General features: G+C 39.5%; 1 protein-coding gene across 1 annotated transcript; it reads right to left on the reverse strand.

Moving 5' to 3' along the window:
- Positions 1-1201: 1201 nt before the first annotated feature.
- On the reverse strand, positions 1202-20490 carry LOC117267546 (alcohol dehydrogenase 1-like). Its single transcript, XM_033643509.2, has 9 exons — positions 20351-20490; positions 5171-5272; positions 4754-4895; positions 4593-4677; positions 3350-3569; positions 2228-2488; positions 1887-2019; positions 1611-1749; positions 1202-1516 (listed from the first exon to the last, which is right to left on the reverse strand). Exons 1-9 carry the CDS (start codon positions 20366-20368, stop codon positions 1483-1485), a joined length of 1134 nt encoding a protein of 377 aa, XP_033499400.2. The 5' UTR covers positions 20369-20490; the 3' UTR covers positions 1202-1482.
- Between the last annotated feature and the right edge of the window lie 1263 nt (positions 20491-21753).

Genomic DNA, 21753 nt, shown 5'->3' on the forward strand with positions numbered 1-21753 from the left:
AACCTAAATTTGTTAATTCGAATATCATTAATAATTAATTAATACTATCAATAATTTTGCGGGACGCAGCGGGAGGGAGAGGCGCCGATGGAGGAGCCCGCTGCGCCAACACCACCCACTGCGCTGTCCGCGATGGGTGACCTGTTCGGGGAGACATACAGGGAGAGTGTTGCACCTGCTGCCTCCCTGCCTACACTTTTTGAAGAAGAGATGAAACGTTACCAGAATGAGACACCACTACGAGCCGACCAGGATCCACTCTTGTGGTGGAAAACTACGCACTGAAGTATCCAAACATTGCTCAGATAGCGAGGCAGAAGTTGATCATACCTGGCACTTCAGTGAGGTCAGAAGGGGTGTTTTCATCCGAGTGTCACGTTCATATTGCGTCAGCAATAAGCATCTTATTTTTTGTGTGTTTTTTTTTGTAAAAATAAATAAATAATAATAATAATAATAAATTCTAATATTATTCAAACTCTACTAAATTAATTCGAAAATATTCGAACTCAATTTCATGGTGCTTTTGACAGTCCTATCATACGCTCATGATGGCAGGAGGGCATGGCGGTGCATGAATGGATTTACCCCTCCCACTTGTGGTAGTTTTACTGATATTTCTTATCCCGTGTGAATCGGCCATTAATATTACTGACGTCCTGTGGTAAAGTGACATTACCCCACATGCCCAGGTAAAACTAATCCCGTCCGAATAGTGCTTTAGTCTTTAGTTAGACTTATTTAAATTGTAGATTTGTATGTTTGCATTACTATAAATAAGTACCTTTGAAATCCTACTCGCTGTCTGTTTAATATTGCACAAGAGTGAATGAATCACCATCCCCTGCTATGTCAAGTGCTCTGACATCCTTAAATCTTTACCACTGATATGGTAATTTTGGTTACAGTTATTATTTCAATTATTAACCAGAGTTCCAAATTAATAGTTCAGTATATTTAATGAGCCTGAATTTATCAATTGATCAATTATTGATCAATTAACATGATCAATAATTATTTGTAATAATTATTAATTATTTCTGATAGCCATTTTAATATTTTTGAACCATACATTCCCAACATAACACTTACTACAATGCAATGCAGAATTTTGTCACATGATAGTTTTCACACTTGAATGTGTTCCGGGGACATACAACATGACAAAATCACAATATAAACAAGGAAGCCACAGACACCATCTGCTGAAACCATTTATTTTGCTCTATAAATACCAGACATGTTTAGCTTTAAACAAACAATACAGATGATTCTCACATTTTGCATGTGATCCACTTAAGAGTATTGAGTGTTCAAAGTCAGGCATGTGTGGTGTGCATAATTTGAAAGCCGTCTTATTATATGCATTGTATTATTTGTATGAGTGTTATGCTGACATTTTGCATATTATGCTGAGCTTTTGTATAATATAGTGATGAAATATTCGGTTACTTTGGGGTCGTTGAAAGCAATGCAGTGGTGTTATTGTGGAGAAACATTCAGGACAGTCCGGATGCTGTGGAATGAGAAAAAGGAGAAATGAGCAGATTAATTTATCTGTGTTGTCATTAAGTCATGAACTGTAGAAGAGTAAAGTTGTATAAACATACCATTTGCCATGTTTCATCAGTTCAATGGCATCATTGACCTGGTCCAAAGTCATGTTGTGAGTGATGAACTCATCTACCATCACCTTCTTGTCCAGGTAGGCTTTAACCATCTGAGGCACTGCAGCCTTACCTTTAAAGCCTAAGCCACAAAATCACAAAATGAGAACATAAAGTCAATCCAGAATACAATGAGCTAGATAATGGCAGAACTTAAGCCCAAACCCATTCAGTAACAAGAGATTCATTAGTGAGTGGTGATGGTCATATTTGTCTCACCTCCAAACAGGGAGCCCTTCCATGTGCGTCCAGTGATGAGCTGAACGGGTCGGACAGTAACATCTTGCAAGTCTGTCCAGCCAACAACCACGCTGACACCCCAACCTTTCACACAAGACTCCAAGGCACTGCGCTAGATGTAGAAAAAGCACAAAGTCAGTAGACTGGTAATATGAAAGATGCTGATCCAAATCTCTGGACTAGCTGGGCTGAATCACTTATTGAATGACACTAACCGCTTTTCCAATAACAATTGACTTTGATTAGAATAAAGGTTATTGTTTAATAGTTAGGTAACACCTCTTTATTATATTGAACTGGATTTAATCAAATTTTCCTACCATGAGTCCCACATTTCCGACGCATTCCAGAGAGTAGTCCACTCCTCCATCAGTCATCTCAGACAGCACTTGGCTGATGGGTTTACTGTGATCCTTGGGGTTCACAAAGTCAGTCGCACCAAGCACCTTGGCCTTCTCAGACTTCTCTGGATTGATGTCAACAGCAATGATCCTCTTGGCTCCTGCAGCCTTGCAGCCCATGACTGCAGCCAAACCCACAGCTCCCAGGCCGAACACAGCACACGTTGAGCCCGGTTCCACCTAAAGTGCAACAGACTGTGGTCAACATGGCTCTTTAGGTTGGACTAATGCTTCATACAGTAATTCACTAACAAAGACCACACCAATAAAGATAAAGATTTCGACTAGTTTATTGAATATGATGGATTAAAGGTCTGGATGGAGGGATAAAGGTCATTGGATGAGGAAAAGACTCAGATTCATGAACAGATCGATGGATGTGTTTGAGGGATGAAGAGATGAGGGGAGAAATCAGGGTCATGAACAGATGGACGGAGGAGGACAATGGTGGTCAGCTGGAGGTGGGAAGGAAGGGGGGAACAGGGAATATCGGGACTCTAAGTGGGGGAACTGTCTCTTCCCTTGCTCTAATGTGGATAGAGCCTCAGAGAAAATCTTTACAAGGAAAGGTGCATATGGGCATTTCTGATGTTGTTAATGTCATTGCGGATGTAAGTGCGGTACACTGGGAAAGATCAGTGGTTAAGGATTGTAATTATGCAGTCTGGGATTCCTTGCCGTAAAGCAGTGGAGGTAAGTCCAATAAGGAAAAAATGCCCTAAGTATGGCTCTGGGGATATTTTGAATCTGGTTAAGATTTGGAATAAGTTCCACCCAGAGAAACACAGATTTTGGTCAACATGTCTCTTTAAGTTAGACTTATTAATGCATCATACAGTAATAATCAATGGAAAGGTTTTATGTCCCATAATGAGTGCATACTCTTTCAGAGGCTTTCCAATCTAAGGAAGAATGTTAATTGAAAAGTCTTTTATCATACAAAATTGTCAAATTTATAGGCACTTAACACTAAATTTCTCATTCTGTTGTTTCAATCCAAAATAATGATGTAGGTGATCTGCAACAATCAAACATACATACCTTAGCAGTGTTAACTGCTGCTCCATATCCTGTGCAGATCCCACAGCTGAGGAGACAGACTTTGTCCAGAGGAGCAGCGGGGTCGATCTTAGCCACAGCTGTCTGGTTAACCACAGTGTACTCAGAGAAGGTACTGGTTCCAGAGAACTGCAGCAGCTTCTTTCCCTTACAGGTAAACCTGGAGTCTGATGGTGACATCACCTCTAAACGAGCCTTGGTCCTGAATGAAATAATACAGTTTTGACATTAGAGAAAACTAAGAAAATTAAAACAAAAAACTATTAAGGGGGCCTTCCTGAATACTTGTAATATGCTTATGCTAAAAAACTAACAAAAAAATTAACATAGATCTTGAATTTTGTGTGTATAAATATATACATAAAAGTGGTTAAATAAGAGTATGTATAATGTCAATGTCTAACATGTTTGAGATCAAAAGACTGTTAGTTATACTTTTCTGATTTTAATTTCGTTTGGTTGTTTGGTCTGTAAGTGTCAAGTCAGCAGTCTTACACCAAAGTCATCAAAAACCAGCGCCTGATTAGTGACTTCTGGCATTAGACACTGACAAAAAAATTATGATTTTTCACACTGGCATGATACATGGGTGGTTGCTGTCATGGTCTAACGGCATCCGGCAGCGTCAGAGGGAAACGTGGCTGGACAACGACAAAAGCTTCCTGTATAATTGCAAAGCCAAACCCTGTTCTTTTGTCATAAACCCAATCACGTGCTTTTGTTGCCTAAACCCAACCATGTGCATGTCAGGGGTAAAACTGTTGTTGAAGGAAAACAAAACATCAATTTGCAGTGTTGAACTGAAGTAGTGTGTTCATTTTGAAAGAGACTGTTTGCAAACAGTCATGTAACAGGCAGAACTTGACATGGCATCCCCAAATATCAACAACCTTGCAAATATCAACAACGTGGAAAGTCCATGACCAAAAATCAATATGTGACGAGGTTGGAGTGAGAATTTGTGTCAAATCTGTTATGTCTTTTTATGTTTTGTGTGCACCCCAGCAAGAGTAGCTGATGTTATGCATCCACTGATGAGGATCCTGATAAAACCAAATCAAATCAAACTGTACTGTGTTTTCTTTGGACAGCACCTAAAGTTCCTACACTGATAGGGACATGCAGAAAAAAATTCTTTGTGTCTATTACCTTTGACGAATGAAAAACAATATAAAAAGAGAGAAAATCGGGACAAAAGCAAGAGATTAAAGCTTATTGTGCTCACCACACATCACACTGGTTGGTCTTTGGACTCTTACAGAAGCGACATTCTCCACACTGGGCGATGAACAGAGGAATCACCTTGTCTCCTGGAAATTCAAAGACAATGTTGCCATGTGACAGTCAAGCAAATATCCCAGAATGTTAATACCATTACAAACTGACCTGGCTGAAATTCAGTGACTCCAGGCCCAACACTCTCCACAATGCCAGCTGCCTCGTGGCCAAGGACTACTGGGAAGCCGTCTTTATGCATATTCTCCAAAAGGTGGTACAGGTCTGTGTGGCACACTGCAGTTGCCACAATCTGCAGCAAAGACAGTGACCAAACAATGAAAACAGGAAGATGGTTAAGGGAACTCACACTTATTGGGTTTAGCAGTACGAGCAACATTTCTAGCATTATAGTGACACAAATATCAATCATTTCACTAAATGGACCTCAGGAGTTGCAAGCAGGATTTTTATATAAAAGTACACTTCCATCACTACTAGTGGCAAACAGAGGCTGAGAAGCAAAGAAGAGACAAGTGCAGTAACACACTATGTATGCACATGTGTGTTCTGATAGTGTTCTCTCACCTTGATGCGGACCTCGTTTTCCTGGGGCGGGGCTACCTCAATCTCCTCAATCACCAAAGGCTTGTTGGGCTCCCAGGCTACTGCTGCCTTGCACTTGATGACCTACAGGGCGGTGACACTACATAAAATTACCCACACAAAATTAGAGTAATTGCTGAGGAACTAATGAGTAGTTACTGAGGAACTAAGCTACACAAAATTAGAGTAGTTACTGGGGAACTAATGAGGAACGAATGAGGAACTAATGAGTAGTTACTGAGGAACTACACAAAATAAGAGTAGTTACTGAGGAACTAATAAGGAACGAATGATGAACTAATGAGTAGTTACTGAGGAACTAATGAGGAACTAACTATTAGTTAATGGTCAGTTCTTCATTAACTCATGATCAAATTTCAGAGGAGTAGTTACTGAGGAACTAATGAGTAGTTACTGAGGAACTAATGAGGAACTAATGATGAACTAACTATTAGTTAATGGTCAGTTCTTCAGTAACTCATGATCAAATTTCAGAGGAGTAGATACTGAGGAACTAACTATTAGTAAATGGTCAGTTCTTCATTAACTCACGATCAAATTTCAGAGGAGTAGATACTGAGGAACTAACTATTAGTTAATGGTCAGTTCTTCATTAACTCACGATCAAATTTCAGAGGAGTAGATACTGAGGAACTAACTATTAGTTAATGGTCAGTTCTTCATTAACTCACGATCAAATTTCAGAGGAGTAGTTACTGAGGAACTAATGAGGAACTAACTATTAGTTAATGGTCAGTTCTTCAGTAACTCATGATCAAATTTCAGAGGAGTAGATACTGAGGAACTAATGATGAACTAACTATTAGTTAATGGTCAGTTCTTCAGTAACTCATGATCAAATTTCATAGAGGGGTTAATCATGACTTAATAATTAGTGAACTAGTTACTTCATCAGTACAGAATCATTACTCAATAACCTGTCCATTAGTTAACCTTTTTATGTCCTAAAGTAAAGTGACATAATGATTAGTCTTTCATTACTTCATCATCATCTTTACAATTAGTTCCTTAACAAAAAAAATCAGACAGCAGGATTCTTGAGAAGAGTTTTATTCATTATTTTCAGACCACATACACATTAATATGATCATCCATGTTATTCTGTACAAGGTGCTGACACACCAAACCGACATCAAAGGACTAGCGGCAACGAAAGCCAACTGTTGCGTCGTCTACGTCGCCTCACGTCACCCTGTGTCAGTTGCATTTGAGCACACTACAAAGACTACACCCAACGCTTGAAACTGTTACTCATTTATTTTGGCACTGCCCCATTGTCAAAAGACTCTGGAGTGATATTTGTAATTTTATTGCGAACAATATTGAAAAAGAATTTAAGCTGTTTTGGAGGGATGTGCTGTTTGGACTTTTTGACTTTAACAGAAATACGGCAAAACCCAATGAATGATTTATTATTAATCTCATCTTACTTTTGGCAAGATTTCACATTCACAAATGTAAGTTTACACATAGAAAACCTTCTTTTGTTGCTTTCGTTACATCGATTCCATTAAATTTTCCCTTAATCAAAAGGCAATCAAAATCATTAATATTTGTGATAATTTTAATATTTTCTTGTAAACTCTTATCCCCCCTGGCATATGTGATATATGACATATATGTGTAATGTTGAAGATTTGTATTCTGTAAACTTCCTGTCTTAAATAAAGTTGTGGAAAAAAAAAAAAAAGACTACATCCGACGGCCAAGTAGCACATACGTTCTGTGCCTGCGTGAAAGGAAATAATGCAAAAAGGGAAACCGGAAGTCCGTTGAATGCATGAGATCAACAAAGTAGCGCGGAGTGATATCATTTTGATGTCTCACTTTACTTTAGGGTACACAAAAAGGGTAGGTAATGATTAAGTAATAGTTAGTTCCTCATTAGTTCCTCAGTAACTACTGAAATTTGATCATGAGTTACTGAAGAACTGACCATTAACTAATAGTTCGTTCCTCATTCATTCCAAATTTGTTACATAGTAACTATTTTAAATTTTGTGCACCTCAAACAACAGTACTGTGAACAACGGTGTGATCAGCATACAGTACTTTACACGCAGCCCCCATGATAAATTCCTTAAGCTTAGCCTACCTAAAATGTGACACACTATCATATTTATTTCTAAGGCATCATCGTACAGAATAACATGGATGGTCATATTAATGTGTATGTGGTCTGAAAATAATGAATAAAACTCTTCTCAAGAATCCTGCTGTCTGATTATTTTTGTTAAGGAACTAATTGTAAAGATGACGATGAAGTAATGAAAGACTACTCATTATGTGTCACTTTACTTTAGGACATAAAAAGGTTAACTAATGGACAGGTTATTGAGTAATGATTCTGCACTGATGAAGTAACTAGTTCACTAATTATTAAGTCATCTATGAAATTTGATCATGAGTTACTGAAGAACTGACCATTAACTAATAGTTAGTTCCTCATTAGTTCCTCATTCATTCCTCATTAGTTCCTCATTTGTTCCTCACTAGTTCCTCACTAGTTCCTCATTCGTTCCTCATTAGTTCCTCATTTGTTCCTCACTAGTTCCTCACTAGTTCCTCATTCGTTCCTCATTAGTTCCTCAGTAACTACTCATTAGTTCCTCAGTAACTACTCCTCTGAAATTTGATGATGAGTTACTGAGGAACTGACCATTAACTAATAGTTAGTTCCTCAGTATCTACTCATTAGTTCCTCTTTAGTTCCTCATTCGTTCCTCATTAGTTCCTCAGTAACTACTCTAATTTTGTGTACCTTAGTTCCTCAGTAACTACTCATTAGTTCCTCATTAGTTCCTCATTCGTTCCTCATTAGTTCCTCATTCGTTCCTCTTTAGTTCCTCATTCGTTCCTCAGTAACTACTCATTAGTTCCTCATTAGTTCCTCAGTAACTACTCCTCTGAAATTTCATCATGAGTTACTGAGGAACTGACCATTAACTAATATTTAGTTCCTCATTAGTTCCTCATTCGTTCCTCATTAGTTCCTCAGTAACTACTCTAATTTTGTGTACCTTAGTTCCTCAGTAACTACTCATTAGTTCCTCATTAGTTCCTCAGTAACTACTCTAATTTTGTGTACCTTAGTTCCTCAGTAACTACTCATTAGTTCCTCATTAGTTCCTCATTCGTTCCTCAGTAACTACTCATTAGTTCCTCATTAGTTCCTCAGTAACTACTCCTCTGAAATCTGATCGAGGTACTGAGGAACTGACCATTAAGTAATAGTTAGTTCCTCAGTATCTACTCATTAGTTCCTCATTCGTTCCTCTTTAGTTCCTCATTCGTTCCTCATTAGTTCCTCAGTAACTACTCTAATTTTGTGTACCTTAGTTCCTCAGTAACTACTCATTAGTTCCTCATTAGTTCCTCAGTAACTACTCTAATTTTGTGTACCTTAGTTCCTCAGTAACTACTCATTAGTTCCTCAGTAACTACTCATTAGTTCCTCAGTAACTACTCCTCTGAAATTTGATCATGAGTTACTGAGGAACTGACCATTAACTAATAGTTAGTTCCTCTTTTTTTTTCAATCTCTCCCTGCAGCTATCCACAGTCCCCACCTGCCTCAAATCATCCACCATTGTACCTGTGCCTAAGAAGTCAGCTGTCACCTGCCTCAATGATTACCACCCAGTCGCGTTGACCCCCATTGTGATGAAATGCTTTGAGAGGCTCATCCTGAAACACATCTCACCCCTGACCTGGAGAGCCACCAGTTTGCCTACAGGGGGAACCGATCCACAGAGGATGCAGTCTCCATAGCACTCCACACAGCCATCTCTCACCTGGAGCAGCCAAACACATATGTTAGGATGCTATTTATTGATTTCAGTTCCGCCTTCAATACACTCATCCCCCATAAACTGGTATTCAAACTTCGCAATCTGGGCCTGCCTACCCCACTGTGTTCATGGATCAGTGACTTTCTCACCAACAGGCCGCAAGCGGTGAGAATAGGATCCCGGTGGTGCTTGGACAACAACCTGGTCCTGAACACCGCCAAGACAAAAGAGGTCATTGTAGACTACAGGACAACCAGAAGAACAGCACACACTCCACTACTCATACAGGGAGAGGTAGTGGAGCGTGTGGACAACATCAAGTTCCTGGGAATCCACATCACAGCTGACCTCACCTGGGCTCTGAACACCACACACTCAGTAAAGAAGGCTCAGCAAAGACTCTTCTTTCTGAGGAAGCTCAGGAAGGCTGGACTTCCCTCCAAGCTAATGACAAACTTTTACAGAAGCACCATCGAGAGCATCCTCTGTCTTGGCATGACCGTTTGGTACAGCAGCTGCACGGCACAAGACAGAAAGGACTTAGCCCGGGTGGTAAGAACAGCCCAGAGGATTGTGGGAAGTCCTCTCCCAGACCTGGACTCGGTGTACGCTGGCCGCCTCTAGAGGAAGGCCAGCAGCATTGCCACAGATCCCATCCACCCGGGTCACACACTGTTCTCTCCCCTGCCCTCAGGACGGAGGTACAGGGCCCTCAAAGCAAGGACAAATAGACTGAGGAACAGCTTTTTCCCCAGGGCTGTGGCCTCCATCAACCCCCCTGCACTCACATACACACCAGCCCCAAACTGAGGAACTGACCTTTGCACTTTGAACTGCACCGTTGCACTTTACCTCACCTTGCTGCTGTTTTTACACTGCCTGCTGCCTCTTTTATCAAAGTTTTTATACTGCTGCTATATCTCTCACGCACATTATTGTTTACTGACGTCTTTTTATATTTATATTTATATACTGTCTGTCCTTTTATTGTGTTGTTATCTTGCCGAGGGTACTACACGTAATTTAGTTGTGCAATGCACAATGACAATAAAGTCTTCTTCTTCTTCTTCTCATTTGTTCCTCATTCGTTCCTCATTAGTTCCTCAGTAACTACTCTAATTCTGTGTACCTTATTGTAAAGTGTTACCGACTATATTAGGGTGTGTTTCCAAAAACAAAACAACAAAAAAACAGTGCCACGGCCCTTTGTTGAACTCTGAACACTTAAAGGGATAGTGCACCCAAAAATGAAAATTCAGCCATTATCTACTCATCTATATGCTGACGGAGGCCCTGGTGAAGTTTTAGAGTCCTCACATCCCTTGCGGAGATCGGCGGGTGGAGCGGCTAGCACACCTAATGGCAGATGGCACCCCAGACTAATGTCCAAGAACACAAAATTGAATCCACAAAGTATCTCCATACTGGTACTAGAAGGTACTAGGTACATACATACTACTAGTGTGCTGCAGCCGCGACATAAAAAGTTGTTTCAAAAAACGTCATATGAACTCTGTTTTTAGCCTCACTGTAGCCTGTAGCTCTGACTGCTTCTCTGTGCTCCGCGTTCACATGTGCGCGCTCAGGGTGATCGGTGATGCACGGTCTCTGAAGAGCTGCAGTCTCGTCAGTACTGATGTCCAGATTCTCAAGTGCAGGCATCACCAATTCCCAGTCTGAGCAGCAAAGACTTTCCTCATCCGTTGGCATTGCTTTGCATTTGAAACAACTACACCACCAGGTTTCCAGTGCTCGACTCCGGTATTCTGCGGCTGGCTGAGGCTCATGAGCTGCGGCGGCTACTTCGTCCAGTAACCTGAGTTCCGTGCGTATACTCGGGCTCAAACAAATATGGCTCAACAAAGAAATGCTGTTCCTCCTCAATTACAAAGTCTTCAGACATGTTGGTCTGTCCTTTGCTAAAAGACCGTAGTGCAATTGATCTTTTAGCTCTGTGTCCCCCTGTGGTGCACGTGTCACGTGATGTAAACACGGGTAAGCAAAGCTCATGCTTTCACTGGTCTTGCACAAGCGCGCACACGTGAGCACGGAGCATAGAGAAGCAGTCAGAGCTACAGGCTACAGTGAGGCTAACAACAGAGTTCATATGATGTTTTTCGAAACAACTTTTTATGTCGCAGCTGCAGCACACTTGGATCACTATGGATGACCAGTATGAAGATACTTTGTGGATTCAATTTTGTGTTCTTGGATGTTAGTCTGGGGCGCCGTCTACCATTAAGTGTGCTAGCTGCTCCACCCGCCGATCTCCGCAAGGGATGTGAGGACTCTAAACTTCACCAGGGCCTCCATCGGCATATGGGTGAGTAGATAATGGCTGAATTTTCATTTTTGGGTGCACTATCCCTTTAATATGTATACTCAGTCCACTGCTCTGAGTGAAGACAGAGAAAGATAAAGCAACATATCACTACCTTTGTACATTTGTGGTAAAAAGCAACAGGCATGTGCACAGATAGACCTCAAATGATGCTCAAGCACCTGCCCTTTTGCCCTCTGTCTTGATACATGCACTTTTTGCAAGACTTTTTCAAATAAATGCATGTTGTATGCCCGACAACTGCATTTGAGTTTTAATTCTGCAAGACTGCAAGAGCCCCTGCCTCTTCCTCTTCAACTTTCCTTGTTGTCGCAGCTAAGTTAGGTTAGTGCAGGCAAAATTGAGGGCCCTGTAAAGCAGCGTCATGTCACCCTGACCTGCCTTCAAGGACACTCAGGTAACAACAGTGTTTGCCCTAAGCCTCAGCATTGTTTCCAGCTGTTGTGAAATTAAATAGCCTAGCTATAAAAACATCTCAGTACAGCCAGCCTAATTTAGGCAATAACCCGCCATTAAACTTTACAAGAAGTAAGCTAGTCTGGTGTAAAATCAAACACCCTCCAGTTCTCTGATTTGGGTTCATCAGCTGCCTGGTGCGAGCAGAGACAGACGCTGAATTGCTTTCCCACTTCCACAACTTAAAAAAAAACCAAACTTAACTTGAAATAAGGTTTACGTTAATTGATAATTGAGTGTGGAGCTGGGATTCTGGGCTTCTTTATGAATATTTAAAGGTTACTTAGGAGATAATTAACGGAATTTATACGTGACTGTTTAATGGAACCACAACGGTGCACGTGTCACGTGACGTAAACACCGGTGAGCAAAGCTCATGCTTTCACTGGTCTTGCGCAAGCGCGCACACGTGAGCACGGAGCATAGAGAAGCAGTCAGAGCTACAGGCTACAGTGAGGCTAAAAACAGAGTTCATATGACGTTTTTCGAAACAACTTTTTATGTCGCAGCTGCAGCACACTTGGATCACTATGGATGACCAGTATGAAGATACTTTGTGGATTCAATTTTGTGTTCTTGGATGTTAGTCTGGGGCGCCGTCTACCATTAAGTGTGCTAGCTGCTCCACCCGCCGATCTCCGCAAGGGATGTGAGGACTCTAAAACTTCACCAGGGCCTCCATTGGCATATGGGTGAGTAGATAATGGCTGAATTTTCATTTTTGGGTGCACTATCCCTTTAATATGTATACTCAGTCCACTGCTCTGAGTGAAGACAGAGAAAGATAAAGCAACATATCACTACCTTTGTACATTTGTGGTAAAAAGCAACAGGCATGTGCACAGATAGACCTCAAATGATGCTCAAGCACCTGCCCTTTTGCCCTCTGTCTTGATACATGCACTTTTTGCAAGACTTTTTCAAATAAATGCATGTTGTATGCCCGACAACTGCATTTGAGTTTTAATTCTGCAAGACTGCAAGAGCCCCTGCCTCTTCCTCTTCAACTTTCCTTGTTGTCGCAGCTAAGTTAGGTTAGTGCAGGCAAAATTGAGGGCCCTGTAAAGCAGCGTCATGTCACCCTGACCTGCCTTCAAGGACACTCAGGTAACAACAGTGTTTGCCCTAAGCCTCAGCATTGTTTCCAGCTGTTGTGAAATTAAATAGCCTAGCTATAAAAACATCTCAGTACAGCCAGCCTAATTTAGGCAATAACCCGCCATTAAACTTTACAAGAAGTAAGCTAGTCTGGTGTAAAATCAAACACCCTCCAGTTCTCTGATTTGGGTTCATCAGCTGCCTGGTGCGAGCAGAGACAGACGCTGAATTGCTTTCCCACTTCCACAACTTAAAAAAAAACCAAACTTAACTTGAAATAAGGTTTACGTTAATTGATAATTGAGTGTGGAGCTGGGATTCTGGGCTTCTTTATGAATATTTAAAGGTTACTTAGGAGATAATTAACGGAATTTATACGTGACTGTTTAATGGAACCACAACGGTCTTCTTTTATAAACAAGCTTCACCGTTTACAAATTCTTTGGCAGTAGATTGAATTTTAAAAACTGGATTTTATTTTATTTATGAACCAGCAAGACATAAAACACCATTTGACTGCATGGCAGGTTAAATTAAAGGGTTCTGATGGGAAAGTAACAACAAGAGAAAATGTTAAAACAAGCCCTGCAATAAGGCATGTAGAGAAAAAAACATGTCTGTAGCAAGCTGAATTTAATGTAAATGAACCAAACATCCCCCCCAAAGACTTCTCTTCAGCACTTTGTACATTTAATATTTAATTGCAGAACTATGAGATAGAAATCATCCTAAGACTGCATCAGTGTGTCAGAGCAGCTTCTGTACATCCCGAACCATTTAAACCTCACTGCAGAACACAGCCTCTCATTTTTACACTGTAAAATGTGTGTTGACTCAGCAGGGTCAACAGTAAGTGAGAAAAGTTGATCTACAGAAGAATAAATATCTGAAAGCAATACAGAATGACTAAGAGTCTTACCTTACTGCATTATATTCAATCATATATATATTTTGAATTGTCACCTGCAGCCTGAATTTTGTGTTTTCCTTTACTTACATCAGAATATTTTCACCATGAATTGATGCAGAAAACTTCACCAGAGTGCAGGGAATGAAATGTTTGAGGCTCACAATTTCCTGGGGGGATGACCCACAGACCCCCCACTTATTATATGACCCCTGCCCTTTCTTTTTGCTTGAGTACCTGACCTCAAAAGTGTTTGTGCACGGTACTGAAAAGCAACATGCTACATTAGCAATAATTGGTTGCAATCTTTTGTGCTATAATTCATTGAAAACACTCATCTAGAGGCCCATTTCAATGCCAAATCAATTGACTGCCACATTTAAAATGCAAACAAATGGGTTTCACATCCTCCATAATTTTTCATTACATGTTAACAGCTGGTAGATTAAGTGTCTCTGACACAGCTGCTCCTGGTAAAAACAAATATGAAACGCATCAATATAAAGCCCAACCCAGTTTTTACTAGCACAAGTTTTGTCAGTACACTGTAAAAATGATAACTAGCAATTGTTCATCTCACTAAAGTTTTCGAATTATTCTGACTCAGAATTAAAGCTTTGCCATCTGTAACTGACAAAAACTTGTCTGTCCAGCAAACTTCTCTCCATTTTGCCCTAACAAGTATTTTCAAGTCAGTATAACAAAGATTATGGAGTTGCAGTCAATGCAGTCCTATTTTCCTTGAAGTAAACCCCGTAGACTGACGTTGCACGCGTTGACTACGGGGTTTCCGCATTTGAACGTGGTCTGATGTCTGAGGACGGGGCGGTTGGTCGGACATTTTGTGACAGGACACTGGACAGTGCAGCTATGGCAAGCCGTTTTAACATTTAATCACTAAGTCCGACTATCTGGAATTACCATTATAGATATCTATAGCGTCATTTTGACTAGTAGTAATGTCATTGTGACTAGTATGAATTTTAATTTAAGATATCTGTAACGTCATTCTGACTAGTCAAAACTGAATGACAGATATCTGTAACGTCATTCTGAATAGTCAAAACTGAATTACAGATATCTATAACGTCATTTTGACTAATCAAAACTGAATTACAGATATCTATGACGTCATTCTGACTTGTCAAAACTGAATTACAGATATCTGTAATGTCATTCTGACTAGTCAAAACTACAGTTACAGATATCTGTAATTCAGTTTTGACTAGTAAGATTCAAACTATTTTTGCCATTCATGTGTATGGGTCATTATAGATATCTACAATTACATTATGACTATCTATAATTCCAGTTTGAGATATCTACAACGTCATTTTGACTAGTCAATTCAGTTGCGGATATCTACAATATCATTTTGACTAGTGAAAATGACGTTGTAGATATCTACAACGTCATTTTCACTAGTCAAAATTCAGTTACAGATATCTACAATGTCATTTTGACTAGTCATAATTCAGTTACAGATATCTACAACGTCATTTTGACTAGTCATAATTCAGTTGTGGATATCTACAATGTCATTTTGACTAGTCATAATTCAGTTGTGGATATCTACAATGTCATTTTGACTAGTCATAATTCAGTTACAGATATCTACAATGTCATTTTGACTAGTCATAATTCAGTTACAGATATCTACAACGTCATTTTGACTAGTCATAATTCAGTTGCGGATATCTATAACGTCATTTTGACTAGTCATAATTCAGTTACAGATATCTACAACGTCATTTTGACTAGTCATAATTCGAATTCAAGATATCTACAACGTCATTCTGACTATCTGAAACTCAATTCAAGATATCTAGAAAGGACCATGTAGATATCTTCAATTGATGATAATTAAAGATATCTTGAACTTGAATTATGACATTATGTCAAAATTAAATTGTAGATATCTCAAACTGGAATTACAGATATCCACAATTCAGTTGCAGATATCCGCAATAAGAACTGCAGATATCCGCAACTACATTGGAGATATCTATAATGACAAACCCCATACACATGAATGGCAAAAATAGTTTGAATCTTACTAGTCAAAAGTGAATTACAGGTATCTGTAATTAGAGTTTTGACTAGGCAAAATCTAATTACAGATATCTTGAATAAGAGTTTTGACTAGGCAAAATTATGTTGCAGATATCAGTAATGAATATCCAGTCTAGCGATTAAATGTTAAAACGGCTTGCCATAGTGCAGCAGGAGTTTCGGACTTGGAAATATTTGGCAACTATTAAGTCTTCACAGGTAAGTGTGTTTTTTTTTGCAACTAGATAAGAAATGTAACCGTGTGCTGTGGTATTTCAACTGAAAGTTTGATTCAAGTCCTTCAATTACCAAAGTTTTGCCTTGTTAGCTAAGCTGGTATGGTGTTGGCGTTGTAACGTTACACACAATTACCTCCAAAGATAATTCTGTTACACAATACTGTTAAAAGGATTTGTTAGGGGAGAGAAATGATCCACATGTGCGCCGAAAACTATTTTTTGGGGGTGTGGGGGCATATGTTGTGCAGCAACTCTGCTTTCAATACAGCCCGCCTATTCTATTAGCGGCTCGCGGGCCACATGCAGCACAGAAGCAACCTCTGAGTGGCCCGGGCAGGATTGGTACCGAGACCCGGTATTGAACAGCGCGAGGCAAATTTAATCAAGACCGTGATACTAAGCTCTGCCGTTATTGGCGTTAACGTTACATTTTAAAGTTAAGTTTTCTTGTATCATCATGAAGCAGCCTCTCTCCCGCACTCTGCAAGTCAGGGCAGACCTCCTCACAGCACACACATTCAGACGCACGCACAAACTGTGCTCTGTCCACAGTCTCTCATTCACCGCTAATATGATTTATGATCGCGGTCGACACAAGCACATCACGCTCTCGGTGCTAACAGCAAAGTGTTAAAGACAAACTAAAATGAAAGCTGTCTGTATGTAGGCTAACACTTTATCTGAACATGTACCTGAGGCAGCCGACCTGCAGACAGTGAGTGTCCTCAGTAGAGGAGGGACAGAGAGCAGGATGAATGACTGATACTGATGTTTGTCTTCATGCTGAGATAATGTGACTTTCTTCACTCAGTATTGTGACGTCAGGAGGAATATTTATTTTATTGACATGTTAGATTTGTTTCCAGTGAGATATTACTGAGTTTATGTAGTGACTTTGTTGTTGTAAACATGACTGTTGCTGCTATAGACTAAAACTATATCTTGTGTATCTGACCCATAAGGGAAACGTCAGGGGGTGAGAGGTGAGGTGTGTGCATGTGTGTATGTGTGTGGACAAAAGAGGGGGAAGAAGGAGATGCAGGTAGAGAGCTAGTGTGTTATTAGTTACAGTTTATGCCACTAAATATGCTTCTGTGCATTGATAGGTCTTTTTTTATTGTTTGTATTTTATTGTTTTCAATTGGTTGCTCACTGCTGAAAATGTCTGACCCATCAACATTTTCAGGTTTTAAAATCTGGATTATTTGAAGTGTATGAGATACTTATTCATAGTCAGCGCATTACCTACAGTAGATGGTGGTCAGCAGGACCCAGTTTGGAGAAGTGGAGAGGAGTACCAGCACAGAGTGTATGTAAGTGTATGTTATATTTAGAATATTTTCACCACTTTACCTTTTTTTTGTGGTGTTTAAAGTATGTTTTGCTGCTGACCCTGTCCACAGCAGTACATTAGTTAGTTTACTAAACCAGTACTCCCGCTGCTTCTACAAACTGCCATCTACTGTAGGTAATACACTGACTATAGATAAGTACTTCATACAACCCCACTTTGAATCCCTTTAAGTTGGGTCATTTTGCATTTCATCTTTCCCTGTGTGGAAAGAGTAGTTATGGCTTCAATGGGATATGTCAGATGTTGATGAAATAGAGCTGTATTGTGTCATTTATTACAGGATCTGCAGCAAAAATGATTTAAGCAAAACTGAATATGTCCTATATGTGTCTTTTGTGTTTCAGGGGTGAATTGCATGCAGTACAAGTTTTGCAAGTTTGCCAGCTCCTGTCAAGAGATTCTTTTAAAACATTGTCGCCTTCGTCACGGTAAAGGCGCATACTGGCCTTGTATTCACACAGACTGTGTATGTGTATTTAAAACACCTGGCGCATTAAGGTCACACCTCTCAAGATCACACACAACTTTGAAAATCCACGAAAATTTAACATTTCAATGTGAATTGTGTGATTTTAAAGAGATTTGCAGTGAAAAAACTTTTTTGAACCATCTTGGACATCATTTAAAGAACAGAGAAACTGTACAATGTCCCTTTCTAAGGTGTACCTTTAAAACAAACACTCGCTCAACCTTCAGTTCTCACAGAAGTCGAAACCATAAAACTTGTACACTTAAGGATTTTCAAACAATAGAAAGAGCTGATACAGAATATGAGGCAAATAATGGTGAAGAATCTGACTGTGAAGCAGGGACATCATCACAGCATAGTGTGAGACCAGATGAGGTTGAAGAGATTGTGGAGCATGTAGATAGTGAGACACTTAAGCACAAATTGGCTTCTCTCTTTCTTTATATGCAAACAGTGTTACATGTTTCTAGAGGTGCAACCCAAACGATTGTAGAGGATTTGCATGACCTGTTGTCTTTTTCTAGCATTCAGACTCTCAACAGTGTCAAAGATATCCTATCAAAACATAACATTGAAACAAATGATTCTGTTTTGCAAGAAATTTCTAATGCTATAGTCCAAACTAATCCACTACTTTTAACAACATCAGAGAAAGGTTCCCTATCTACAGATCACCGAAGACACTTATATTTCAAGGAACACTTTTCTGTTATCGAACCCACAGAATATCTTTATAACACAGCCCATAAAAATGCTTTTGTTTATATATCTGTCACTAAGGTACTTGAGAATTTACTAGAACGGGCAGATTTTTTGGACCAAATTGTATTTGATCAAGAATCTTTATCTGGACGCTTTAAGTCTTTTCAAGATGGCAGGTATTACAAGGACAACAAGCTACTAGGACAGCAAAACACATGTATCAGTTTGGCATTGTATATTGATGATTTTGAAGTTTGTAACCCCCTGGGCACCTCTACAAAACTTCATAAAATAACTGCAGTATATTGGGTTGTTCTAAATTTACCAGCCAGGTTCCGATCAAGTCTAACTTCAATTCAGCTTACTCTATTGGGTAAAAGTGTGGATGTCAAGCAATGTGGTTATGAAAAGTTTCTTGAGCCACTAATAAAAGACATAAGGTGTCTAGAAGAAGAGGGAATTTTTGTTGAAGTTCTAGGTCAATTTGTTAAGGGAACTACATTTTGTGTGTGTGCAGATAACCTTGCAGCACATGGTCTTGCAGGCTTTTCTGAAAGTTTTACTGTTGACAAGTTCTGTCGGTTTTGTTTGATAAGTCGGAACCAAATTGCAGCCACTGAAGTAAATGATTTCCAATTGAGGGGTGTTGATCAACACAGCAGTTTTTTGGAAGAGCTTAGGGAAAATGACAACCTCCAAAGCATTAATGATGTGACAATTTAAATGAGTTTTAGACTCAGAATTGTATTTTTATACAACAAGGAAATCTGTGTCTATTGAACGTGGAAATGCATGGCATTGAAGCAAGAATTTCATTGTTAGCCTGACAGGAATATCTTAATTAGGTGAACAAGAAAATCCAAGTTGGCAGAACTCTTTCCTAAACTTGTAAACCTAAGTAAAGTCAACAACAGTAGTCAAAAGTTGAGAAAACTCAAAAATCTATTGCATCATGTTGCCTTGATAATTTGAGTTTTCTCAAGGTTAACTATAGTTAATGGTTATATATTGTATAATGTAGGGTTAACAAGTAAACTACTGAATAAATCAATTGTCTCAGTTTTTATAAAACTAGCGGTTTGCCTTGAATTCATAAGCACTCTTTGGGAGGATGAACTCCTCCTCAATCATTTTTTTTTCTTGTGGCTGACTATCCCTGCAGCTTTTCCAATGTAAACACTAAAAAAACTGACTGGACAGTTTCAGACTGTGTGCCAAGTCAGAACAGGATATGAGATATTTACTGTGGCAGAGACACAGACACAAAGTTAGAGACAGAAGGACGGGGTATTTTGAGGGAAACGGCCCTATGGTTTGCAGTTGCAGTAAAATAAAAATTTTGAACTTCACTGACGTGAAATAATTCATGTGGCTGCAGAGCTGTAACCAGGTACAAAATGCAATACAGCACAGCAGAGCACTGAAACACTCATTTTGGGTATCAGCTTTGTATTACACCATTCACCCTCCAGTCAAGGACCCAGCCTCATATACACAAACATGAATTGCACACAACACAGGAGCACAGACAAATCTCGAATGAATAATACTCATGTAAAATATATCAATATAATATTGTCACATAGCTTTTTGATGTTTTGTTCCATTACACATAAATACACAGCATGTGACATAAGCAATATTCATGCACACATTGGAAAAAATAAAAATAAAAAAATCCAAATAAAAACACCACATAAATATAAGTACTTACATGTTAAATTATACTTACCTTACCAGCTGTGGCCATTTTTGCTGCAAAGATTAAAATAAAGCCAGAGAGGAGCTGTGAAAGTCAAGAGAGCAGCTACAGGACAGGAGTGGGAAGGAGACAAGAGGCAACAAGGTTTTATAGGGTGTCAGTGAAGTTTGGCACACATTCAGATGGGCAGGGACTGTAAATTGTTTCAACTTAAGTGTGAGACTACCATGGGTTAGCAGAAACTATGGGGAAAACAATTGTTTATAAGCCCTTGCAGCCATGTTATCAGTTCCTTGACGTTCTGCCCAAATCTGGGCAATACACGTGGGGCCTGTGTGGAATAAACTGGCAGCTGTCAAAACCAGTGGACATGAGAAAATAAGATTTAATTTATTTGATGATTTTTCTACTCTAACATGTCTTACATGTCTGACACAACTTGTCTTGTCTTATACTTGAAAAATAGTCCTCAGGGCAAGTCATTTAAATCCTATTTCTCTTATAATTTCCCAGCCTTGTCCTCAACAGAGGGCAGCCATGCACTGCACTAAATATGTTTTTGTTACAAATGGAATTCCAGATTTCTAGACATCACTGTGCAAAGACTGGTAAAGAGTAGAAGTTACAATTAGGCCTTTCCAGATAGATATGGACTAAAAAGGGGGATAGCCTGTGTTTGCCTGAGGCCCCAGAATGACTAAAACGCCCCTAAACCCAGAGGAACACAAGATATTCATGAGATTTCTAAAAGGGTGGAGAGTGAGTCACAAAGTCATCCACTCTCAGCTTCCTGTTCATGTATTCCTCTACCAGCTTGGGAACACTGTTCCCGCCTATCTTGGGAAGAGTGTTATTGAGTTCATCTAGTCAGTGGAGAGAAGATGTGCACTGTATCAGGTGGCTTCACAAAATTACAGTGTCTCTGTACTGTATGTTATATGGTATGGACAACATTCTAAATGCATCTGTCACACATCACTTTATTAGCACATTTGAAAATAACTAGAATTACCACCTCGTAGTTGCATTCCTCCGTGAACCAGTCAAGTTACAGTTAGTTTACATCCATGACTGTCCAGACACATTCGTAGCCATGACAATTGACAATGTTTTAAATATGGATGGTGCTGCAAAGAAGCTACAGATTCTAAAATATTCATGCTTCACACAATTCTTCAACCCCACAGGACAAAAGATCTATAGAAATTCAGTTTCAAGGTGGGTATCCAAGATTATTGACACCAATTCAGTTTCTAACCAAATGTCTCTACTTAGCACCTGGCCAGAAAAGTGTTTTTGCAGAATGTCACAGAGAGGTCGACCTTTGACTTTTTGGGTATACATTTTCATCACTTCATCATCTTATTCTATTGGACATTTGTGTGAAATGTTGTCAAAATTAGTGTATGATTTATTGGGTTATGGCCAAAAAC

This window comes from Epinephelus lanceolatus, chromosome 15 (assembly GCF_041903045.1).
Source record: "Epinephelus lanceolatus isolate andai-2023 chromosome 15, ASM4190304v1, whole genome shotgun sequence".
Taxonomy (NCBI): domain Eukaryota; kingdom Metazoa; phylum Chordata; class Actinopteri; order Perciformes; family Serranidae; genus Epinephelus; species Epinephelus lanceolatus.

Excerpts from the sequence above, each read along its gene's own strand:
- LOC117267546 (XM_033643509.2), bottom strand. Across the intron at positions 2,489-3,349 it reads CAGCAGTTAACACTGCTAAG|GTGGAACCGGGCTCAACGTG; the intron begins GTATGTATGTTT and ends GTTGCACTTTAG. Across the intron at positions 1,750-1,886 it reads GAAGGGCTCCCTGTTTGGAG|GCTTTAAAGGTAAGGCTGCA; the intron begins GTGAGACAAATA and ends TTTGTGGCTTAG.